General features: G+C 47.2%; 1 protein-coding gene across 1 annotated transcript; it reads left to right on the top strand.

Annotated features, from left to right (window-relative positions):
• The first annotated feature begins 3,096 nt into the window (after positions 1–3,096).
• On the top strand, positions 3,097–19,342 carry LOC119393975 (cytochrome P450 3A8). The gene is made up of 14 exons (XM_037661184.2): positions 3,097–3,342; positions 3,748–3,844; positions 4,761–4,813; positions 4,923–5,019; positions 6,919–7,035; positions 9,335–9,423; positions 10,059–10,204; positions 10,319–10,434; positions 12,757–12,901; positions 14,174–14,334; positions 14,892–14,983; positions 15,693–15,836; positions 17,871–18,033; positions 19,063–19,342. Exons 1-14 carry the CDS (start codon positions 3,278–3,280, stop codon positions 19,144–19,146), a joined length of 1,569 nt encoding a protein of 522 aa, XP_037517112.1. The 5' UTR covers positions 3,097–3,277; the 3' UTR covers positions 19,147–19,342.
• The last annotated feature ends 6,631 nt before the right edge of the window (positions 19,343–25,973 follow it).

Below are 25,973 nucleotides of genomic sequence, written 5' to 3'. Positions count from 1 at the left end.
CCGCTCACTGCTCGAAAGGTAGCAGATTTATCCCAATAAAACATAACCTTGCGGCCAAGTCTTTCCTTGAAAACTAAACTCATTACAGAAACAGTTGCACCGGTGTCTACCAGAGCCATCGTGGAAATATCGTCAATGAGTACGTGAACCTTGTTATGAAGCATTGAAACTAAAGGAGGGATACTTGTGTGCAAAGCGTTACGTCCAGCGACCTCGCCTCCATCGGCCGCGCCGGCTAGTTTCCCGGTGGCGGAGATGAAAGCCGCGGCCGGGGTCGGGGGGATGGTGACCGTCGCTGGCGCGTAGTAGGTGGAGTCAAGCTCCTCACAGAGGCAGGCGAGTCGCTGCGGATGTTCGGCCGGTACCCGTGCTTCTGGGCAGTTGAATCCGAAGGCCAGTAGGTGTAATCCGGCTGTTGGCTTCGCCGTGGAAGCATCGCTGGTCGGTCAGAAAACGTCGTGCGTGGGCGACGTCGCGATGGGCAAAACCGGGCGATATGTCCGCGAACGCCGCATTGGTAGCACACGGGGCGTTCCCGAGGCACACTGAATGCTGCGGCGTGATGAGGATACTCAGTGAACTGTTGCCACTCGGACACAAACGAAGGTGGTTGGCTGTCGTAGCTATAACTGCTGCGGGGCGCATAAGACGACTCGACGTAAGTTGGCGTTGGTGGCGGAGCCCTCAGCCGTGGACTGCGGTTGGAGTAGCTGCGCTCGTCGAAACTCGCAGCATTGATGCTTGCGGACGGTGCACTACACTGCGGGTCTCCAACTTGCATGGGAGCAGAGACATGGCGACGCAGTTCCTCCCGTACAATCTGACGAATGGTGGAGGAAAGGTCGGCAGGCAGGGAATTTTGGCAGACATCGACGGTGGCAACAGTCGTGACGTTGGCCAGACGTCCGAACTTCGATGTGATGCGACGAGTTTTAAGGGCCTCGAAGGTTCGGCAGTGGTTAATCACGTCGGCCACACATTCCAGGCTCTCCTTGCCAATGAGGAAGTGGTAGACGTCATCGGCGATGCCCTTGAGTATATGGCCCACTTTGTCTTCTTCCGTCATGTGGGCATCCACCGACTTGCACAACTTCAGGATCTCTTCAATGTAAGTTCTGCATGTCTCACCGGTGACTTGAGCCCTCTGCGACAACGTCTGCTCGGCGCGTTTCTTCTTCGTTGCTGGGTCTCCAAAGCATTTCTTAATCTCCTCTACAAAGTGGTCCCAGGTTGTCAAAGTGTCTTCGTGGTTCTCAAACCAGACCAGCGCCGTGAAATCTAGGAAGAGCCCCACGTGAGACTGCTGGCTAGCCGCATTCCAACCATTCGATCGGCTCACCCGCTGATAGTGGCTTAGCCATTCGTCCACGTCATCGCCGGGTTTCCCTGTGAAGGTCCGCGGCTCCCTGTAGTGGTAGGGCGACGTCCTTGCGGATGGTTGCTGGTTGTCTCCGTCAGAGCTCATTTCTTGAGGTAGTGGTGCCAAGCCCGCTAGTCGACGGCTGCGGCGAAGCTCGTATTGTTGCGGTTCCGTCGTTAGGGGACGGTGTCTCTCCGGTATCACTTGGTAGTAGCTGGCTTACCCCGCACCTCCACCACAATTGTGACGATGGAAAGCGTTTATTTACAAGATGGGAAAAAGCAGAGGTGTAGCTCGGCCAAGAGCCAACGATATATATATATATATATATATATATATATATATATATATATATATATATATATATATATATATATATATATATATATATATATATATATATATAGCGTGGTGTTCATGCTGTCACGTGATTGCATCATTCCATCCAGTTCTTTCTCAGTCCCAGTCTCCAGCCACGGCAGGCGTGAGCTGCGCCTGTCATTGCCTTTGCTAAACGCGCGCTATACGTCATTTCATTGCACGAATTATCCAGTCTTCAGCTTGAGTGACTGCGGCAGCCTGAGGCAATAGCGTGCCGTCATTGCAGAGAAACTTGCAATCGTACCACGACGACCATTCGCTCGTTCATTGCTCTCCTTCTCACGGGTCAATTTTCATTCACATCACTCCTCCAGCCCGAAACCTAAGCTTCCTTTTTTTTATATGACTTTTTTTTCTTCTAATACGGTATCGCGTCAGGCAGGCTGAAGTGTTGCGTGTGCGTATATGACGGATGCACTTCAGCAGTAACTCATTATCTCTTCCTTATCGACAATACACCAGCCACATTATGCGCACAGGCTACAGTTATCAATGACAACACGATTTTTTTTTCAGATAAATTATTAAGCACAAATTTGAATATTTTCTAAAAAATTGCTTGCTCGTCGTTCACAGCATTGAATAACAGAAAAAAAATAGAAAGGAAACATCTGTAAGCGACAATTAAGACACACCAGATGTAATTCAGATTGGAATGTCTGTGCAACTGTTAAGTTCTTGCGTTGTTCTTTAAATCACGACGATTTCCTTCCTGAATTCTTGAATATTCGGTAATGTTACGCAGTTTTTATCCAAGCGAAATTTTTTACTAGCGGTCCTTGTTTTATATGTGACTTATTATTTTCAGAACACCCCCGATAATTGGCCAATACCCCATAAGTGGCATGAGCCATTCATAAAAGAAATCAAGCTTAAAAACAAACGAACAAACGCTAAACAAACAAATATACAGACAGACAGATAAGTAACCAATCAAACAAAACAGGTTCACATCGTTGCGGACCGAGAGACACTTTGACACGTGTCGTCAAGGTGGTGCAAGAGCACAATGCCCGCAGAAAAACAGGATGCCTGCACTCGCCGCGGCGTGCGTCCGCCCAAGGACGTTCGTTCGCTCGGCCTCGGCAAAGGCCGCGGGTTGCCGCACAAATGATTCTTCTTGCACGCCCCTGAGTCACATGAAATCGGCGCGACATACGCGATTCGGCGGTTACGTCGGAGATCGCCGTGAAATGGCAGTGTTTACAAAACGTTCGCCCACGCGGCGCGTGCAGAAGAGATGCACTTACGCAACCTTGCGCAAGCCTACCCAGGCCTGTAGCCATCGACGTCATTCCGTTCACGCTCTCTCATTTCTTCTCTCGCCTCTCTAGGTCGGGAAATCCCTATCGCAGTGGCAATATAAGCAAACCCGTTTTGGTGGGTTGCTTCGCATACGGTACTTCACCGTCGTACGGAAAAGCGCGAGCACAGCGAGCGCAGGATCTGCGCCCTCCCTCGCCTGAGTTGTTCTTGCTTCTGAGTCAGGTCGTGGAGTCAACTTCCCAAGTGCTCGACACTCCGGAGGACGAAGCGATGGAGCTGATTGGTCTACCCGACTGGTTGCTGCTTGCGGCAACCGCGGTCATACTGCTGTATTTGTAAGTCTCTTCCGGCTCCCCCCTCGCAACTGTGTGTCGCCGTAGTAGTAGTAGTATTAGTATCAGTTGTTGTTGTTGTTGCTGCTGCTGCTGTTTCTCTTTCGATGTCATTTTTGTCGTCACCTCTATTTATATTGTTACACTGAAGTTGCACAATCTTCACGTTGTAGCGATTACGTAACGATTGACAATATTGATTTCAAAACACACTCTTGTCATGCGATAAGTGTTCCGTTCCCTTGCACTGACTGAACGATACGTCTTCGTTTCAACGAAGATGTTCGCTCCTTCTAAATGAAAGAATTAAGCGGCGACTCGAAATACACATAGTTGCACAACAAACTAAGTGTCCAAAATACAATGTGTTGTTCGCACCAATTCACATGAAATTTCCTGAATTTTCAGGTATGTTGGGAGGCACCGGAACTACTGGAAGCAGCAGAATATTCCCCAAGAAGACTTCTCCTTGATTATTGGTCCGGCGACGCGCCTTATTTTGCGGGTGAGCTGATTACTGTGGTTCAAGAGTATCGCCTACTTCTTTGGCCGGTTGGATGTGGTAACACCGGGCATTCTACGTCGTTCATTCCTCATTTCCTCGTTCATTCCTCAATTTGATCGCATCGCGGCCTTCAGAGCAAAACTGATTTCGTCGCTCACAAGTTTTAAAAGTTGAATGAGCACCGCAGCAGCGTTCGTTGTGCGTGATGTGCTCAACATGCTTATTGAATTGCAAATCAGTTCTGCGGAATCCCGCAAGGTGGCGGATATAGGTGGCCATTATATGATTTCCTTGTGGCTTCGTGCTACAATCGGGTGGTTGTCTATTTTCCCTTTGCTTATTGAATGCATGCAGCAACAGGTGACGTGATTTTCTGCTTTGAGCATAGCGTGAGCGAAAGCTCGACATAAGGAAAGTAGGCAATGTTACCTTTCGGATACGGCCTCTTTACAGTGCAGTCATGGTGCGCCACACATCGAGTAATCTTATGCCATCAAATTGACTTTGTGTCAATGGGACTATATGCCGTTATTATTTATTGGGGCTTATTATAAATTAATTGACTTCGTTAATTTTGGAAATTGCGCAGTAACCTCTAAGCAGCTGCTCTCAACCGGCAGCCGCGGTATTTCGATGGGAACTAAGCGCAATAACACTACGGTACTTCGACTTAGCTATACTAAATAACCCCCTGCGTTGTAATTTAATCCTAACCGATTAATCCCCTAATGCGGCGTGCCTCATGATTATACGGTGGTTCGCAAACACAGAATCTCAGGCATTATATTCAAGTTAAGGGAAAAGTTAGGGTCGCAAACATGTCAAGTATAGCTCTTAAACGCTCGTCCATTGAGATGGCCTAAACTGACCTGCCTGTATCCGCCTGCTTTAACGCCTTTCTTTTTTTTTTTCTCAGCCCTTTCACGAGAACGATACTAGGCGTTACCAGAAGTTGGGCAGAGTTTTTGGGTAAGGGATACACAAGTCGTTCTTGCTCAACTTTGTATTTTAAATTGCGAAAGACGAAACTGACGATCTCTCTCGCTTTCGCTGTCGCGTCGCATCTTATCGTTACCAGCATCTACGAGGGATCGCAACCGACTCTGCTCGTCGGTGAACCAGAACTCGTGAAGCAGGTACTGGTGAAGGATTTCCCGTTGCTGTGCAATAGACGGGTAAGTGAAACATATAATGCGCATACATGCCTGACACTTAAAAAAAATAAAAGAAGAGAGAGAGAGAAATTGTTGATTAGCAGACGCACTTGCGTTTTTCGCACGCTCTTGAGTATGTGGCACTCAGCTGCCTACACGTTCTTCGCGAAATGCGATAGGAGCTTGATATCGCAAAGTTTTTTTTAATGGGTTAAGGTATCCAGCGCGAATAAATTAAGTGCGCACACAATGTGTTGTGAGGGTGGAAAATGAAACCATTATTAGCAGGCCGGCGTACATGAAGTTAAAGAGTGAGAACAATGAGAGAAAAACACACTAAACCTGTGAGACACTAACCAGGTGAAGTTACGCACTAAAGCAGTAACACACCAAACGGGTGAAGCAATGCATAGCACACAGTTACGTTAAAAGTGACAGCTTGCGAATTACTGTAGAGTACGTTTGGCACCGATTTGAACTCGCGGTGCATATGGGACAGCTATGCAAAGCTTCAGTAAAAAAAAATTATCATGAACCGACCGTCCCCGTCAGGCAACAAAGTGTGAACGTGTGATATTTTGATATTCTGATCGCGTGTCCAAGGTATCGACGATATAGTAGATATAGACTTTAGTAGGGCGTTCTCGCCGGCCAGTTTGTTCTTATATTGAGTGGCGTTAACGCTGCGCAAAGAAAAAGAAGAGAAACGAGGAGAGGTGGAAGGAAGGAGCCATGCGCGTAGTGGTGTCATGCTCGTTCTTTTCACCTGCGCTCGTTTTTTTCGCACAGTGTTAACCTCACTTATAGATGTAGACGCCGACGCTTTGTTTTAACATATTTATTTATTTATTTATTTATTTATTTATTTATTTATTTATTTATTTATTTATTTATTTATTTATTTATTATTTATGACTGCCCAGGGCCCACAAACAAGGACATTATATAGGGGACAGGTCAAATGAACAGAGAAACAAGTTTATGAATACACAGGAGCAATAAATTGTACGCATAATTGAACAGCTTCAAATTTACTGTCCCTAGGTGCACTGACTCTTGGGCACGGCTATGGGAAAGTATACGAGGCCGTTCAAGATTTCATAGCACAGTCAATGAAATTTAGACCAAGGATCCAAAACTTCATATTCAACCAAAGCAGGTCCCATTGTATTTTCTTTTTTATTCCTAAATTAATTTTTATTCGCTAAGAATCAATTCTACCCCCCTTTTCTTATTTTGAAACAATAAAGTTGATAAAAAACCTTCTCATTAAACAAAAGCACAAATTATTCTATTTTCTTTATTTCAAATATTTTTTCTAAGCTGCCCGATTCTTGGCCAATACCCCAAGGTGGATGTGAGCCACAATTTCAGCATCTACGTCTACGTCTACATCTACAATTGTACAATGTTTTAAATTATGCAATAATAGCTATACTACAAGTGACTGGCACGAGAAGCAGTACGAACGGCAGCTCGCAATCAGGTATACAAATATTTAATCATCAGGGCCTTTCCTATAATATACGCCCGAAAACTGAGATAAATGAGCCGGGAAATGGCGTCACCGATTGTGACGATATATGCTGCGAGGCACTTAGCGATAATTGTTAACCCGCCACGCTGGTCAAGTGGTTACGGGGCTCGACTGATGACCCCAAGGTCGCGCGATTGAATCCTAGCCGCGGCGGTCGCATTTCGACGGATGCAAAATGCTAGAGGCCCGTGCTAGAGGCAGATTTAGATGCGCGTTTAAGAAGCGCAGGTGGTCGAAATTTCCGGAGCTATCCACTACGGCATCTCTCATAATCATATCATCGTTGTGGGACGTTAAACCCCAACAGTTATAATTATGGCGATAATTGTTGGCCGGCAGTGCTCCCTAACCTTTCGATGTATTTGCACGTTTGATTACAACAGCAGCTGAAGTTCTTCGACCCTCTTCTCGACAACATGATGTCCATCGCCCCCGTGGAACGGTGGAGAAAGATAAGGCCGTCGGCAAGCCCGGCGTTCACCACTGGGAAACTCCGCAGGGTGAGTAAAGATATGCGCTAGCAGCGCGAATAATCCTCCTGCCAAAGCAAACGTTTCCCCCCTCTCCCTCATCCTATCTTATCTGAGCACATGCTATTGTTCAGCCAAACGCCACAAGGTTTAATTTTAGCCTTTAAAGGGCGGGCGCTTCGCGCTCAAGATATGGCGGCAAGGTGGAAATAAAACATGGTCTTACCCAGTTGCAGTGGCAATGTTATTGTTGCCAAACTGTCATATCGACTTGAGCTTTCCAGCCCACTTCACAGAGAGAGAGAGAGAGAAAGGGAAGGAAGACAGAGGTAGAAAGAATTGTACACGAATGTGGTGTTATTGCTATTGTTAAAAAGGGTTGGTGTAGACAATATGTGGGAAAGGAAACTCAAACGCGAACTCAAGAAATTACACCGCTCTGTCTGTATCGTCTAAAGCTCGCTAGCCGTAAAAACCGGATCACCATTCCGTCGCTTGGGCTTACCCATTCCTGTTAGGCAAGGTATATCGGTGAGTTAAAAAGTTCACCGGCGATTACGATACTGCCTAATGCGAATTCTGAGCGTAGCTTCGTGTTGGGACAACACCAACTGTGTTTGAAGCTTTGGCTTTCCGCAGTCGTACCAGTGTAACATTCGTTACACATTGCCACAGAAACAGCCAGCGCTCGAGTGCTACACGTTCGCTCTCTTTCGTCCTCGTTCGTTCCATCGGCTGTGCTGACGCCAACGGCGACGCCGCTCAACGCAGGAACGAGCGCCTAAAGGCCCGAACACACGTACGCGTTGCAGCGCGTCAACGCGTGACTTTTTGACGCGGCGTCGCGTCCTCTCCCTATGGGGAGAGAGGGCGCGCGGCTACGCGAAGCTGCGCGCCCTCCCTCTCCATAGGGAGAGGGCGCGACGCCGCGTCAAAAAGTCACGCGTTGACGCGCTGCAACGCGTACGTGTGTTCGGGCCTTGAGAGCTGCGCTCTTAAACGCCAGGCCTGCGCGGAACGCGCAGCACAGTCCCATCGAAAGCTGGAAGTGCGGCCCTTCTAGAGCCCGTTCTAAACTCTCTTGGGGCAACTAATACAAATACAGATGCAAAGTATCCACTACGCCATAAATAATTTTTTGTGAAGTAAGACAGCCCCCACTACGCCATTATTCGTTTTTCTGCGGATAAGCGAGGTACCCGCTACACATGTGTAAGACATTATGTGCACTTTTTTTATGATGATGATGATGATGATATCCTCGACTTGATGGCGCTCACCCACAAAGGGGGATGGATGCTGTATGTGACTGATGACGATGAAGAATTTTGGCTGAGCACTTTGCAGTGGGTGGGAAGCATTAAAGCACACACACGTTGCGCACTTAGCATTGTGTGATGACCGGTTGTTATTTTATTCTTCTGCCACGCTATATTATATAGGTTAACGCGATTCTTTGCCCGACATGAAGCCTGCGTAGGGTCTTTTTGCAAATTAGTTTCAAGTACCAGCGTGGCTCTGTTTTCTTTATCAGACACTTTTTTCTTCCTTTATTACCGGTTTATTAACGTCCCAAAAAAATAAAACAGCGTGGCTCTGTGGTAGAATACTCTACTGCCACGCAGAGGGCCCGGGTTTAAATCCCATTCGATCCTGCGAATTTTTTTTCTCATTTTGTTTCTCCACTGTCTATCGGTTACACCACCGACGGGGACGTCAACGCCGCTCAACGCAGGAGCGGGGGCGTAAGTGCTGCGCTCTAAAAGCCATGAAGCAATCCGCCAAGTTCCTGTGGAAACAAAGTAGATCCCATGACACACAGTGGCCAGTATGAAACTACAGGAAAACGGCCGTTCCTTCACCCCCCCCCCCCTCCCTTTATTAATATGTAATCTCATGAAGGCATTCGCAAGATGGCCGCTAGAGAGTGTTTTCGGTTGATGTGGTTCGCATGCTGCGAAAATTGCAGGGGAATTTGAGGGCTCGTTTTTCTTTGTTGGGCACAACTTTAATGAGAACCAACCGACAATCAAGAAGCAAGAGATGTAGTGAATGACACAAGTATTGCTTCGCAGGCTGCGCTTGTCTCACGTGATTCGTCATCTTTAGTTTCACGTTGTTCTCGGCATGACTCCACGTCAACGGCACGGGTACTTCTATAAACTTTAACTGGTCGCTACTGCGGGGTTTTTATACAGCCACATGATTAGATAACACAAATAGTGCCAGCTTATTCCAGAACAGATATGTTTCGCTCTGTTTCGAGTTTGCTCTTGCGCGTAACCTTGCTTGACACTTCGATGGCTAAGGAAAGTCACATGTGTTTCAGATGAACGAGATGATCCAAGCCTGCGCCGAAATAACGTCAGAACACCTCAAGAACGCTGCTCAGCAGAAAAAAGACATTGACATCAAGCAGTAAGTGAAGAAATACGTTGGTGGATGTTTAAATATGGATGTTTAGATTTCCGTCTTTACAATTACACTGAGCGAACAACGTAGCTGTTATTCACCCTGCGCAACAACCATTGGCAGGACGTTGACTGTGCCACGCTGATCACATGATCTTAACTGCTTTAAAAGCGACAGTATATTCCACAGGACATAATGGCCTTAAATTCTGCGCAAGTACATATCTGTAACCGACAGATCGAAGACGCTTCTCCACACACGCGTTTCATTCTTTACTGAAACAAGTGCAATGTATTTAACCATGCATAAGGCTGCTCTTTAGTGAAGCAATAACCTGTCAACACGAGTGTTGCTTATAGTTCTCACTTATGTAACCGAGCATGCTCTTTTGGCGATTCCTGCTCTTTCTTAATGCACTGCAGTCTTGTCAGGAGCAAAGATAAAAACTCCCCGCTTCTTATGTTCAAATGAAATGTTGAAATACAACTGCATAGAAGTTCGAGTTTCCATTCCTGCCTTTCCTTCCTTCGTTAAACTTGTCACCAACTTCTTATTAGAGAAAGGAGAACGTACTGTACTCGAGGTCAGCAATTAGTGTGTTTTGAAGCTACGCACTGTTGCTAATACGTGTCGTACTGCAGGTTTTACAGTCACTACGCTCTGGATGTCATCGCAAGGTGCGCCTTCGGCACGAAGCTGGACTCTCACACCGACGCGACCAACGAATTCGTGACAAAAGCAAGGAAAGCGTTCTCCGGTGGAATTACTCTTCCTCTTGTGATGTTCTGTAAGTACATAATCTTTCAGACTCTTCTCATTACGACCTACTCGTTTTGAGACGAGTGTAAGAGGGAAAGTGGTTGCGTTAACTCATACCCGTGTGTGCATGTTTGTCTTACAGTTCTGTTACCCGGCCTAATGAAGGCCCTGCGAATAAAGCCGCTCAACTCGGATGCTTTTGAGTACTTCAAGGACGTTTCTCAGAGCATTATTCAAAAGAGGAAACAAAAACAATGCGTAAGTTCGGCTTGTTTGTAGTACTAAATGATCTTAACACCCATTGTGTCAAAGTGTTCGAAAGTGCCATGTAATCTCGCTTAGACACTGGGGCCGATTCCACGCGACTTAACGTACAAAAGTGTCTTTTTTTTTACGATTAGGGAGCCACGTCCAAAAATCATATGTTCAGTATCACTATTGCATGAAATACCCACTTATGAGCAAGCGAGTCATGGTGGGGGAAGGGTGGTGCAGGCCGGTCATGAGGAGTGATTAGGACTGTAAGCGTGGAAGCCAAGATTATGCCTATGCCACATTTACTGGAGACAGGAAAAACGTAAGGGTGCTAATCACTTAGTTATAACCTTTCATGTTTCCTTTTGTGCTTACAGTAGGCCTACTCGGTTGTTGCCTAAATCTCCTTGAACAACGCCTCCGTAGTAGCATGATCGAAAATTTGCTTTTAGAGCTATATACTACAACGGAAGTCCAACAGCTATTCGGCCTGATAACGAGTGGGAAAGACTACTTCGTGAGATCAGGGAGACATTTTGGTGGAATGCATGGTTACGATGCCCAACTGCATATTTAACCCCTTGAGGGTTTTCGCCGTACATGTACGGCAGAAGCTTCCTGGTACCAAAGGGTTTTCGTCGTACATGTACGGCATAGCGTTTATTTTTAAAACGCGCACTTTTTTCGATCATTTCTCTTGCTTGGCCTGTGCTGCCACACTTCGGGAATATGTGGAATTTTTTTCATGCGTCGACGTCTCTCCGTTGTATTTTTTTTAGCTTCCCAAAACGGCGCGCCCGCTATCGCTTGCGCATACAAGCGCGTTCGTGGTGCGGCTGGTTTAAAGCGCGCCTTTTTTGATCATTTCTCTTGCTTTGCATGTTCTGCCACGCTTCGGGAATACGCGGAATTTTTTTCATGCGCCGATGTCTCTCCCTTGTTGCTTTTTTTAAGCTTCGCAAAACGGCGCGCCGGCTATAGCTTGCGCAACCGAGAGCACCCGCGGCGCGGTTGATTGGTTTCAAACGCGCGCCTTCTTCGATCATTTCTCTTGCTTGAAATATGCTGCCACGCTTCGGGAATACGTGGAAATTTTTTTCATGCGCCGATGTCTCTCCTTCCTTTTTTTTTTCCTTCCAAAGAGGCGCGGCGGCTTTCAGTTGCCCATCAGAACGCGCGCACGCGGTCCGGCTGGTTTCGGTTTCGTCCTTCGGGTGGTTTTCGCTTCTTGCACCCGCAAAGCTGATGGCTCTTTGGTTTCTAATCTATCAAAGGGTGACCGCTTGTTACTTTCTCGTTTATTGCTCCCCGGGGTGCGATTACATCTGTTTCCGTGCGGCGCTGAATTACAGAAACGACGCCGCCGTGATTGCGTTTCTTGTTTTGGCGTCTCGGAAAAACTAACTACGTCTTGTTGGCGATAAGACGAAGGATTACTGTAGCTTTTTCACTCGTTTTCTTTTCCGGACGGGCGCAACACCATACAGTTTTCTTCCGTGAGCTCACTGACGCAGTTCGCTTACGCTATGGAATCGCGCGCCGGTTGCTCTGCTGCCGGTGAGTCGAGCAGCGATTCTTCCGATGCGGACTATTCCCCACGTGCCGTATCAGAATCTGATTCATTGGATTTCAGTTTGTTAGACAAGGATTTTTTTGAAGAGTTCAGACTCCGATGACGATCAAGGAGCGAGATCTGAAAATCGTGCGCGGCGAGCCATGCTTCAAAGACGATCACACGCTGAAAAGTTTTTAGTGTTAGAGCACGAACATTTTTAACCGTAAAAGTACTCTGGTGCGCTTATTTTTGTATGTCTGTGAGCTATGTTTAATACAATGCATAATTTTTATTTATAAAAAACTGTTAAGTATTTTTGGGGGGGGATATAGCTTGATTTTACTACGAATAAACCATGTGTATATAACAACAAAAACGATTTTTTTTATCACTTTACGTTCACGAAAAAACATTGTAGACAATTTTTTTCTTAAATAGAATCGTCTGAAGAATGTATTTCAGCAATAAAAAATTACACATTTTTGGACTGGATTTCGCGAAACAATTCGACCCTCAAAGGGTTAAATGCGATTTGGACAAAAAGACTATTTTGGTGGCCATGTTGTTCACTCCTGTTAAAATACCGAAGGAAGTTAATACTTTCACGCAAGTGCATAATACAGCAACAGCTTATAACCATTACATGGTATTTGACGGTGTTCGGAAACACGATCTATTCGCCGGAAATCTGACGAACGTTTAGGATGACGGCGTTTTCAAGTTAACTAACCCCATATTTTATCGATTATTTTTATTATTTATTCCTTTAGCGCCAGGAAGACTTCCTGCAACTCATGATGGACGCTCGGGAGGGCGCCCTACAGGAAAGTGCCGAATCTAACCCCGGCAAAGAGTCCTCGGAAATCTTCAATCTCGACTCCGAGATCAAGAACGACATTGCCTGCGTCTCTAAGGGTGAGTGCCTCAACTCGAAACGTGACCCACAAGTTGTACGAAATGACCAGAATCGTAATATCTATTCGGGCGCCACATTATCTCGTGACCCGTCGTGACAGCTTATAGCGGCTAAGTTTTCGCGCTTCTAAGGACGAGGCTGCGGGTTCGGCTACCGATCGCGGAGGTCGCATGACCAGGGACATCAAATTCCGGAGGCGACCCTAATTCTTGACTTAGGAGTCTGGCAGTGTGCTTTCGTGTGCACTGGTGTAGTCCTTGTGTCAACTATGTTTCGCGCGCTGCCGAAGCTGATCTCAGAGGCCACATATACGTGGCTTCTATTGAAAGAAGCGCGTTGTTGAGATCTGTTCCGCCAGGTACCGCGAAGATTCCAGCTGCTCATAACCTTTCAGTGAACTCAATCAATTAATTTTGATAAATTATCCGGAAAGTAATTGGCCCTTATGTAAAGTCATGCTCCAGTATCATGTGTATCTAATGTAACCCTTAACGTGAACCAGAACTACCGATTTTTAGGAGACTTTTTATGAGTATCCTTAAAAACGGAAGTAAGCGCTCGACCGGATATGCTTGGTAATGCAAACGAGCTCTGCGGAATGCCGCAAGGTGGCGGAAGTGTTAAGGAAGAGAAAATAGACAGCCACCCGTTTGTAGCACGAAGCCACGAGGACATTCCTTACGGATTTCTTAGAAAGAAAGCTTCTCAGTTGCCGAAAAATTCGTCCTGGTCCGGGGTTCGAACACGGGACCAACGCCTTTGCGGGGCGGTCGCTCTACCAGTTGAGCTAACCAGGAAGCTATCAACTGGCAGCACGAGTGCGAATTCATCGACACCTCGAAGCACACACTTTGTAATGTATTACTATGGTGTTACTATAGTAACGCATTACTATGTATTGCTTTGCATCACTGTGTGTCCATATGCTTCGAGTTGTCGATGAATTCGCCCTCGAGCTGCCAGTTGCTGGTTAGCTCAGTTGGTAGAGCGACCGACCCGGAAAGGCGTTGGTCCCGGGTTCGAACCCAGGACTAGGACGAATTTTTCTGCACTAAGAAGCTTTCTTTCTGAGAAATCGGTATTGATTTCCTCATGGCTTCGTGCAACAAACGGGTGGTTGCCTATTTTCCCTTTCCGGATATGCTTCTAAGAAAAACAAGATTGTCACCCGGCGCTCGTGCTACTGAAGTATATTATAATACGTGCGATCCGTTGGTGTTCGCTGCTGATGGAAAAGTTGATATTTTCTCTTGTTCTCTTTCTATTTCTAGCATTGTCTGAAGACGAAGCGTTGGCTCAATGCGTGCTGTTCTTCCTCGCTGGTCAAGACACGACATCTTCTGTCATCTCGTTCGCCGTCTACTCGTTGGCACTGAACCCCGAAGTACAGGCCAAGCTTCGCAAGGAAGTCGACGAATGCTTTGCTACGCATGCAAGTACCTCTGCTTAAACCTTGCACAACATAGAGTCGATGTTGTGTAAGCCTTACACAACCTTAAACCTTACACAACATAGAGTCTCCAGAGAAATGGTCTAAAGAGAAAGGTTGGACGCAGTTTGTTCAATGTCAGTCAATGTGCGGCAATGTCGGTAATGTTCGATGTTAGGCAATGTTCGCAGGCGAACATTGCCTACTCATGACTCATCAGTGCTCTTGTTGCCCGCGTGATTTTCTTGCTTTGTTCGTATTTTACGTTTTGAAGGGGTAATAAAAGCAGTGACGAATTAAAACTACGTGCTTTCTTGTAAGACCAGCTTCCACTAGTAAGCGCATTCATCCGTCACCGTATTCGTATTTGGCAGAATGGTAGCTTGGGCTACTTGGTGATTTAATATCGTTCAATTTACGCTGTGAAAACATGTCCATATTCGTACATTATCGGCACGGATTCTATCCATTCTGCTGTGTGTTTTTTTTCCTGTAGAAGCATTGTGTGAAAAACAAAAGCTTTTGTTGAATGCTCAAGCGTCCTCTATTTATGCTTGCAGGGAAAGGAGCCAAGCCTCGATGCGATTTCTAAGTTGCCATATTTGCATTGCGTTGTGTCGGAGACCTTGAGGATGTATCCACCAGCTCCACGGTGAGTTCTGCTCAGCACCAAATAAGCGCAGTCGCTATAGTTCTTCTAGAAATTCAAAAATCAGGACACGTACGTTGTAATCGTTACAGACATGTGCGCTAATACAAGAACACGGAGTAATCGTCTGTAAGTGTTAGTTTTGTGAGCATGATTGCGTACATGTCACTTTCAGCTTGTTAGCAAATCACATCTTTGAAAAGAGTGTGACTTTCGAAAATAATAATTGTTGGGATTTTACGCCCCAAAACCACGATACGATCATGAGGGACGCCGTAGTGGAGGGCTCCGGAAATTTTGACCATCTGGCGTTCTTTAACTAGCAACAACGACTAAGTACACGAGCTTCTAGCATTTCGCCTCTATTGAAATGCGGCCGCCGCAGCAGGGATTCGATCCCGCGACTTTCGGGTCAGCAGTCGAGCATCAAAACCACTAGACCACAGTGGCGGATAACTTTCCAAAAGAAGGTTACTTAAGTCGCTAAAACGGCAGTAGTAAGTGTGGACTTTGCGGAAACACGAAAGCAAAAAAGTTATAATCTGTTGAGCTATGCAGCTATGGAGCTATGGGCGTAGAGCTTTGAGCTCGGTCAGAATGGGAATCAATATCTGAATCGCAGTAACAGCAACAACAACAATGTGGCGATGCGTTAACCTGTAAATTGAAATATTTGCTTACTCTTGATGTCGATGTTTTTGTTCTTCGCCAGCCTCGAGAGGTCCGCCCTCGAAGACTACGTTCTCGGTGACTCGGGCATCCGGGTACCCAAGGGTTGCGTCGTAGGAGTACCGGTGTACGCCATGCATTATGACCCAGAGTTCTTCCCTAATCCAGAGAAGTTCGACCCCGACAGGTGAGGGTGTCTGTTTACGCAGGCTTTGTTCACACTTACTAAAATACATTAAATAATTTTGCTAATAATAACAAAAATTAGGATCCCGTCCCATAAGCGAAGATTGGCGTGTGCATGCCTGACCTAGTCTGTCTTTCTTTCTTTCTTTCTTTCTTTCTTTCTTTCTTTCTTTCTTTCTTTCTTTCTTTCTTTCTTTCTTTCTTTCTTTCTTTCTTTCTTTCTTTCTTTGGCATTATGCAACGCTCCCTTTTCTTCATGTCCGGAATTGGAGCTTCACCAACGTGCTTTGCAGCGCAACACTTTTGTTGCTACAAGCAACAACGACGGTCATGCGTGAAACAATGAAATGCAGCAGTGAAAGCGACAATGAAATGTGGCAACTTGAAACAACGAGTGACCTCGATGAAAGATCATATTGCCATATCAGAAACGGCTGATGTGCGATGAGCCCACTATGGATAAAGCATCGATATTGGAAAACGGCACGCACAAATACTCATGCGACCGGCGCGCCTTTGAGGGCCTCATTTGTGTACACCCGCATTCCTGTACACTCGCTGGCTCTAGGTTTTTCGCGAACTATGCTGCCATCACCACCGCCGTTGCCGCCGAAGTCTGTCTCTCACAGAAGCTTCGCTTGAGAATAATAACTATTGGTGGGCTTTTGCGTGTTAAAGCCACGGTGTGATTATGAGGCGCGCCGTGGCGGAGGGCTCTGAAAATTTTGACCACCAGGAGTTCCTTAACGTGCATCTAAATCTAAGTACACCTATATCTAAGCATCCACTGAAATGCGACCCCTGCGGCCGGGATCGATCTGGCAGATTTCGGGTCAGCAGCCGTGCACAATAACTATGTGTTATGACGTTGCAATAGAATAAAGTTCTCACTCACTCTCTAACTCACTTTGCAATAAAAGCCAAACACATGCATTGAAGGATGCAAACTATGCTTTGACGCAAGCGAATGCGTTTTAAAATGCAGCATGCGTAATTTGGCTGCTCGCGCTTACGTTACTTAATTTTATTCACTTATAGCTTTCAGGTTGTCGCACATTTCGCGTGCACAGTATTGCCGCTCCAATCACGGGCTTTCAAAGTGCCAAGGAGTTGAGGTTTATGATACGGTTTTTACTTTATTTTTTTTTACTTTCACTTAGTCTCCTTAATAATTGGGCTTTAGAAAGAGGGGCTGTCGACGTGTACAGCAGTGCACCGCACAGAATGAGCTCTAGAATAATTCTGAGCACTTCAGTTTCAACAGAGCCTGTCCAAGTGCATTTCCGCGAAGCTCGAATGGCAACGCGTCAAACACAATGCTGCTATAGTATTTTTATTGCGTTAGCAATTCTATGGACACACTAGCCGCATTTTTGCCGTCGCCGTCATGTTCCGTGTAGAGTCCAAATGCATTACAACGCCCCGCGCGTCGTATGTGCGAGTGAAAGCGTGCGAAGGCTGCCGCCGGTCGCGTGTCAAGCAGCGATGAAACGCGCCGGCCATCTCCGTCACGCGGAGGCGCATGGGAAGATGCTGGAAAAAGGGGGAGGGGGGCGTCGTTTTAGCAACAACTGCGAACTTTGATCAAACGAGCGCGGTCGTGCGCGCGCTATCTCGGAGGAGGTCAGCAGACTGCTCATACATATGTGCTGTTCTCACCGCTTTGAGCTGAAGCGATAGACAACACGAAGGTCGCGTCTCTCGCTGGAGCGGCCGTATTCGCTTATGCCAGCGTTTTCTAGAGTTACGCCAGATCGGATGCTAAAAGAGTTAGCTGCTAGCCCTACTTCATATACATACGTATTTATTCGTATTCATGCTCCTTCGTATACATCGCGTTCATCGTCCGCCCTTGCAGCGAAACTATAACTTTTTTTTTTCATACCATGCCCAACGCATGCAGTCGCGGCTGTTTGTGAAAGAATCCGCGACATCATGCTTCGCCGCAGAAGTTCACAGTCACTGAACGAACGATGTACAACCTGTTCCCCAATATCCTTCAAGCTTGCTTATGAGACTATTTCCTTACACGCAGGTTCAGCGAAGAAAACGTCGGTTCCATACGTCCGTACACCTACCTGCCTTTCGGAGCCGGGCCCCGAAATTGCATAGGCATGCGGTTCGCCTTGCAGGCTGTCAAGTTATCGCTCCTCCATTCTGTACACAGCGTGCAGTTCGTGCCCACGGAGAAAACAGACGTAAGTTTTATTTCCACATGGACCTCGTGGAAGAGATTTGGCTGTTATTTTGAAGCGATTTTACTGATTGCGGTTGTGTTGACTGAAAGCTTGGCTATATTCAAGATTAAACACCACGAATTTATACGTAGGTCAGGCGATAATGATTGTGTAAGCAAAATATGTAGCAACCACGAGCGCACGTGTCTTTAAAGCTTAAAAATAAACCAAAACGCTCCTAATTTCTCAGAGGCAGCCGGTCTTCTCAACAGCAAAGACGGCTTCATAGGACACATATGACGTCACGGTTACCAACCGAAGTGCAGAAATAGGCATCTACGGCGCTAAAGATGCACGGTGATTCTCGTGACACGCAGGGCGAGCCGAATCGCCAATTGATGAGCGGTGTACTCGAAGAAGCAAACGGAAACGAATAAGAAATGAAGGGTATACGTCATCGCGACAGGAACCTGACTACCGAAGGCGTGTCTAACGACGTTGCTCGGATTGTAGACGCTTTACCGTTTAGCCTTTCGTGTTTTCTGTTTTCCACGCTTTGACGTGAAGTGCACTTGCAGCAGTGACCTTCAGTTTCAGACATGTTGCTGTGGGCTAGCAGGTAAAAACACCCCGAATTTACTGAGCGAAACCAAAGCGCTGGACTTCAGGGAGAATGAGAACGCAATGACAAGCTAACAACTGCTCATCTTTCAGAAAGAGACAGATAGAAATACATGAAACCAACACGCATGCGCAAAGCGGTCTTCTTAAGCATACCTTGATGCGTTGTCGCGGGGTCGCTTGTTGGACTTCGGCCATTAATACAGAAGCGCCTGTGCTAGAGGGTTCATGCCCTCTTTTGCAACCCAGTTGCGGAATACACTCACCGCTGAACGCGCTCGGCACATATTACGACTCCTGAAATATATATACGCCTTGACGCGCACCACTCATTGAATAAAGCGAGTAGCTTTCTCAATACGTTAAGCTATTTCCTCACAATCACCATTGACGGTTTCTACAAGATTCTTTTCCTTTTGTCATTCGCAGGTGCCGCTCAAATTCGCCATTGGCCTGGGCATTCTGAATACCAAGAACATCACCGTGGGCATCAGAGAAAGGCCCGAGCGATGATGTTGGACGATTATGTTACACGCGAAGTTATCATTGCATTGTACAGTATCATCCGCATGTACAGTTCTTTCAGCTAACTTATTGCCTTGATGCCTGTACATATCATTTCAAAGGAAAACTTCTGTGTACATAAAGTCACGCTTTGTTTCCTTTAACTGTGTTATACAATTTTTAATAAACATTGTTTTGCACCGAGTATCTCGCTCAGACATATGAAAACACATAGACGTTTCGAAACATTTCTGGTATGCATTTGTCAATGTAGGATCGCAAAAGACGAGACTGGGGGACTCGAAGGGTTTCAAGACGAAAAGCCAAAGGCCCGTGTTCTTAGATTTAGGTGCACGTTAAAGAACCCCACGTGGTTGAAATTTCCGGAGCCCGCCACTACGGCGTCCCTCATAATCATATCCTGGTTTTGCGACTCTAAACCCCAAATATTATAATATGCAAACACAAAACAAAACTAAAGATAACTTAAAACAGCTTAGCACTAGCGGTTCCAAGCCTGAAGGTACAGCGTAGCCGGGTGGCCTTATTTCTTCTTAAGACGAAAGCCTTAGATGCCTCATCAAGCGCGAAATTTGACCGTCGGCGTACCTAGAGTAGGCTGCACGCGGGCAACATTGGGCGGCGGCGGCCATTTCCCTTCCGGAACGTCCGGCGCGTTGGTAGCGTGTGTTGAGAAGTGACCGATCTTTTTGCCTCGATGCCCTGTTACGCTCGGCATAACTGCAATATCTGTGTGTGTGTGTTTCTTCAAAAGGATATCAGAAGTGATTTCGAGTCATCGACAGTCATGAATCGACTGCGCAGTAAGCGGTGTAGCTAATGAAACGTGCGTCGAATGTTGCCATGTGCTCGCGAACTCTCTTCGTGGCTTCATCGGTCTCTTTTCGTTTCACGGCCGGGTGTGTTCGCAAGGTCCGGAGCTGCAGACATAGGTGCATTAGCGTAATGACCGTGCGAGATGCCATTTACTTTGAAATTTGGTGAATGTTGACTGTTTGCGCTAGCTTTGTAGTCGATTTTCAGGTTCACTTCATAGCGCATTCGAAAACATTATCGAACATCGAGAATATTCAGCATTGCGTCCTTCGACTGATCGCTGACGCATACCTTACTTGCGCGCAATCATTTAAGGCCTTACTGAACTTTTTGCGTGCCAGTGGCCTATTGAATAGGCTTTAGTACTCCCGCTCTACAGCTTCCTTTTGTTTATATCTTTTTTTATCGCGCGCCTGCTCTTCTCTCCGCTGTCCTTTCCATCCTTCTTCCCCTTTCCCCTTCCCTTTAGTGTAGGGTAGCAAACCGGATGCTACAATTCTGGTTAACCTCCCTGCCTTTCTCTCGTTTTATTATCTCTCTCTCTCTCTCTCTTTTTACTTGCGCACCATGCTTGCTGGATGGATGGATGGATGGAAATAACTTTATTTATACGTCCTGTACAGGGTGTTGCCACCTGCCTGGCTAATCCCACGTCGGGACTGGGAGGTCAAGCCTCCCAGCCCTGTCATGGGCGTACTGGACAGCCAGAACTTGGGGAATATGGTCGTGAGACTTTATCATCCCTGTAAACCGTTCCCGGGAAATGCCAGGGCCAAGCGACCCACACTCCCAGAGCATATGCTCAAGCGTGCATACTTCTTTCTTGCATGCCTTGCAAACAGCATCCATATCTTTTATATCGTACCATGCTTTTGCCTATGCTGGTGAGTAATAAGACTGTGTCTGTAATTGTCTAAGTGTGACCGCTTGTGCTCTGTTTAGTCTACTGTGAGGGGGTGGAAACTCTCTCCTTCCCAAGTAGTAATGTTTAGTAATTTCATTATATGTCGTGGGCGTATCCCGTTGTTGAACTTACAGACCATGCTTGCTGTTCAGCTGGGTGTTATCTGTAATAGAAGTGGTGTGTGTACGGTAAGTGGAAGTTGTGCGTGAAGTATTTGACTCGGTTCGAAACGCCAGCGGCCGAACGCACGGGCGAATCGGTGTGCGGTAGGTAAGGTGCATCTTATTTTGCGAATACGTTGTCATCTCCTAACAGATACGTGGAAAACAGGCCATCAAAAATAATTGACGTCACTACTCAGTTGGTTCACTTCCTATAATTGACGTCACTACTCAGTTGGTTCACTTCCTATTTTTCGTCTCCTTAAATATTCCCAACGTTCCAGTGCATTTGCAAAAATTTCGCTGTGTTCCGACAAAGTTTTTTTTTTTTGCGTTGACAGCGCGTAAACAGCTTCGGTTTCTGCACTGCTTTTAATTTCAACTTTTTTTTTCGTAACACACTCTTGTTAAAACTTCCTCGGCGCAGTGCTTTATGTTATTTTGGTCAGAAATAGCACATCCCGAAAATTTTTAACGCGCATGCTACTGCTACACAGTATGCATATAGATCTAGGGCTCGCATGAAATCGATTCCCTCAATGCGTGAAAGGATAAGCCGATTTTTTTTTTTTTTGCTGTGACCATTTCTCACCCACAAAACAGTATTGTAAAGGGTACGCTCGGCGCAATGCAGCATTAGCAACATTTTTTTTTCGAAAAAAATAAAATACGCTTTATAGCATTGCCTTATACCAAGTTTATCAACAGAGTTCCACGCTTCAGTTTTGCGCAGTGGCAAATGATTATGCGACAATTGCCTTCAACGTAAACAGTTATTAAAGACGATAGTCTTTCTTGGGGAACTCAAACGCAGAAATTTTGGCCTGTCTTTCTGTCTGTCTTTCTATTTGTCGGCACGTCACTCGATTCAGCCACCCGGCCAAAGTTGAACCAGTTGCCCAAGGGCCAGCCATCTTGAACGGCTTACTAGGTTCATACTTGTGTACATTGTTGATCAAAAAGCAAACATTGCGCATATCTGAGGCGCAACATCACTAGGTAAGTACTATGTGGTGTGTTCCTTTAATAGAAAATACATAGATACGTAATTCTAGAGACCCTAGTTTCTTAAGCTGCGCTGAAAATGCGACTGCGCTGAAACTTGCCTTCCTCCGTGTCCTCTGCACGAGCTATTGTTGTGTTTCGGTTTCGGTTCAGTATTGTACTGTACGAATATGTACGAATGCCATGGGGCGCCGCTCTGGCATTCCTGTTATACCCAGGCGACGTGTAAATAAAGGAGTGTGTAGAGAGTACTCGTTGAGCGCGGACGTTTCTTCTGCTTCGGCGCTTCGCGCCAAACCGCGTGTTCGGGCTGGCTGGCGTCCCCGCCGGTCGCGTTGGTCACCGCCGGTCTTCGCCTGCTGCTGCGCCGGGACTACGACTACCATCCTGCAACACAGCAGTCATGTTTCCCGACGTATTGCCAGATGGCGTCCATATCTCACGCAGCGCCTCTTCTATCGTCTTTAGACGACATTTGCAGCGAAGCACGCAGATACGCGGCCAATTTTTTATTTTAATAAGTCTTCGATTTCGCTCTCGTGCGTGACACGCTTATAACTCGAAATGCATACACAATCTGTTCAACAGATCGAGATATAAACACCCGAGCAAATAGAAAGGTATGTAGTATGTAGTTTTCAATATCGCTGAACATAGCGAACCGAAAAGGTGAAGTATCCTGTTGCATGAGAGCTTTTCCAGCAAAGTTTGTGTAGTTCACTGCAGAAATGAGTGTTCTTCGAAGGGGGCGAATTCATTCCGCGGCCAACTATGCAGCCACGTACAACGACGGTTTTTGACGTTAATGTTTCGCACACAGAATGAAAAAATATGCGAAATTCCCGGAGTAGCTCACCAGCAACGTTCGGTTACTGGTGAGCTACTCTCTGGCATCTGCATGACGCGTTTAAAAAAGCGACGAAGTACTTCTAGGGACCGTGGTACTGCTAAATGTCCGGCCGCGCTCTGCATTCAAGGCGCCTGCACTCAAAGCGCTTGGAAGGGATATGGCGGCGAGAGGTCACGTGATGTGAGTAAGCCAATCGCGTCGGCGGCGGCGAGCGGAAAACAGATGCGATACTCTGAAATTTTTCTAGTGACTCTAGGCGTACCGCGTCGGCAGCGCCAGCATCCCGCGACGTCAGGGACGAGTGATGCAAAAGATCATGATCACGTGATAACGTCACCATATCGCCACAAGTAACGCCACAGATCAACAAAAAGTGTGACGTCATTACGACGTAATAGTGACGTCACGTGACGTAACGTCACATGATGACCTCATCAATGGCTTGGTAGAAGGTAGTCCGATGACGGAGTCAATGCAAAACCATGTGAGGTTCCTCCGATCTTGGAGGCAGTGCAGAACCCCGTTAGGTGCAGAAAGCTTTAGAAGGGTGGCGGGGCAGCGCCAATACATCGACCGAAAAGAAAAAAAAAAAGATGGCTTTCGCGTTCGAGTCGTCTGAAGTGAAAGCATAGGGGACCCAGTGAGTATTTATTTGTGTCCTTTCAGAAGTTGTTGAATGTTTGCTGTAAATTGATGTAAGGGAGCTTGCAAAATGCCTATTGGTGTTTGGCAGCTATAGCACCGTTTAACATGGAGCAACCTTAATTTCTACAGTTGCGAAGTGAAGTTGTGGAACTACTCCATCTTCACTGCAGTTTCACGAAGAGAATGCACCAGAAGCGTAGCCCGGGGGGGGGCACACCGGGACCGTGCCCCCCCCCCCCCAAAAAAAAAATTTTTTTTGCCATGACATACAGAGCTCAAAATGACACTCGATCACATCTGCCTGCCCGACCCCCACTTCAGATCAAGGAGGTGCCCCCCCCCCCGAAAAAAAATTCTGGCTACGCCCCTGGAATGCACCGATGTTCGTGACCAGTTTAAGTCGTCCTTCTGACGTCTTGACTTTCATCATTAAAAATTGCTTTGAAGCGCACCGAAGGGGCGGAAAACGGAAGTGGACAGGATAGCGCTTACAGCGGCTGTAGTAAGCGCTGTCCTGTCAACTTCCACTGGTCGCGTCTGCTTGAAAGTACCTTTTAAACATGAAAGTCAGCGAACTAGCCCAACTCGCCATGTTTTGCAGGCCTCGAGAGCTTGTAAAATGATACCTATAATACCCTACTTACATAGTGATCGGTCGCTCCTCCTTCACTGGCAGGTATTCGGACATCGTCGCTCAATGCGTTCGTTGTGGACTTCCGCGCGACGGGTCAGCACCGTGTCTGACGAGGTGCATGGCTCTGTGACTCGCGGCAGGTCTCCGGGGAGCGAGGTTAAGCTACCACGACAGCGCGCAGCTCTAAAGGCTCATTCACACCGAAGGCGGGGCGGCCAAAGCGGCAAAGCGGTGAGGCGGAAAGCGGAAAACCTCCTCTCCAGGCGGCGAAAGCGGGGCGGAAAACGAGGCGGCAGGTCCGATCGCTCTCGGACCAATTTTTTGCCGCTCGCCGCTACTCGCCGCTTTGCCGCAGCCAATCAGAACGCGCTGCGGCGGTGGCGCGGCGGTGGTGCGGGTGTCTCTTTGGGAGAAGCCGTGCCACGTGATAGCGACACGTGCGCTAAAGCGCGAGAGGCCCCGCCTCCTCGGCCGCGCGGGCAGCCAAGAAAGCCATGCGGTCTGAACAGGTACGCGCGCTCGCCGCCTCGCCGCCTTGAAAAGCCCGCTTGGCCGCTTTGCCGCCCCGCGTTCGGTGTGAATGTACCTTCAGAGATGTTCAGCGCCACGGATTTCCAAGGCATCACGAGCATCTAGTTCGCCGCGCAGCGCGCCCAGGTATACAGCTGTCTGCCTTCACCGTGCGGGCGGCATTAAGTTACCGATGCTTGCAAACACTGAACTCATTTAGTTCATAGGAGAGAGTAATCTGTGAGCGTTGTTGCTCGCGCTCGTCAAAACGCTGTTCCTCGCTCTTGCTGGTGCTTGCTCCAATGCGGTAGAGTGTGAGTAAGAAGTCCGCTTCCCCTGTGGCCTTTGTTCAACGGGCGAATACCGGTGAAATGACTTTGCTTATGTCCTGCGTTACCTTTACCGTACCTCTACGATACAACAAGCAATAACTGTCGTATACAGGATATTGTATATTGCAGAGCCTGCCATATTCGTTCGCTGCATTTTCTTTTCTGTTGTAATACAGCTAATCACGCTCCGTCACATTCTGCCGGCAGTGTTTGTACGGAAAGCGACAAAAGGCATGGTACTCTTAAATTACGCGTTGCTGACGGTCTGTAATGAGCACTGAGGTCAGAAACATACCTGATAATGGTTTTCGTAATTTAGGCAATGCAAGCAAAGTGAAAGCCTCATGAAGCCTGCATAGATGTAGATTTAAATGTTTTGGTTAGCTCTATATTGATAGCTCTATAGTGATATTTGCTTGTGAAATAAAAACGAAAATTTCGAGGCTATTGCTCACATTGCAGTCGTGAAGATAGCCAGAAACAATAAGCCGTGGTAGAAGCTTGGTTCTTTCGCGCTCCTTTCGCAAACGCGGCCGCTGTACCGAGCGAAGTGACCTTCGTACGCTCTGTGACTTCAGCGCGGACATCGCGGGGAAATCACAAGACAGACACCCCCCCCCCCCCCGCTCCACCCCCCCCCCCTTCTCCCGCCCCCTTCTTTCCTCGGATAAGCGCACGAATGCGACCACGCCATGTAGGGCGAAGAGAAACGGCGTTCGCAGGAGCGGGGCGAGCTGGCCGACGCCCGTTGCGCTCCTGGCGCCATCTCGCTGCTAATGAAGAAACGCTTATAAGCGCCTGCCGTCTCCGAGTGCTGCGGTAAAGGGTGTGTATATAACGCTCGCCGTTAGCCACTGGACGATCTGCGCTTTGTGGCATAGTGGTTAGAGCCACGCGCTGCGGATCGAGAAGGCGCTGGTTCGTTTCCGCGCTTCGGAAGCTTTTTAGATGCGAAGCA

Source organism: Rhipicephalus sanguineus, chromosome 5 (genome assembly GCF_013339695.2).
Source record: "Rhipicephalus sanguineus isolate Rsan-2018 chromosome 5, BIME_Rsan_1.4, whole genome shotgun sequence".
In the NCBI taxonomy this organism is placed as follows: Eukaryota; Metazoa; Arthropoda; class Arachnida; order Ixodida; family Ixodidae; genus Rhipicephalus; species Rhipicephalus sanguineus.
This window is presented reverse-complemented; position numbering and strand designations above follow the sequence as displayed.

Bases quoted from the DNA above. Each gene is read 5' to 3' on its own strand.
- LOC119393975 (XM_037661184.2), top strand. From the start codon at position 3,278: ATGGAGCTGATTGGTCTACCCGACTGGTTGCTGCTTGCGGCAACCGCG. The intron at 4,814-4,922 runs GTAAGGGATACA...TATCGTTACCAG, and splicing joins AAGTTGGGCAGAGTTTTTGG to CATCTACGAGGGATCGCAAC. The intron at 12,902-14,173 runs GTGAGTGCCTCA...TTCTATTTCTAG, and splicing joins CATTGCCTGCGTCTCTAAGG to CATTGTCTGAAGACGAAGCG.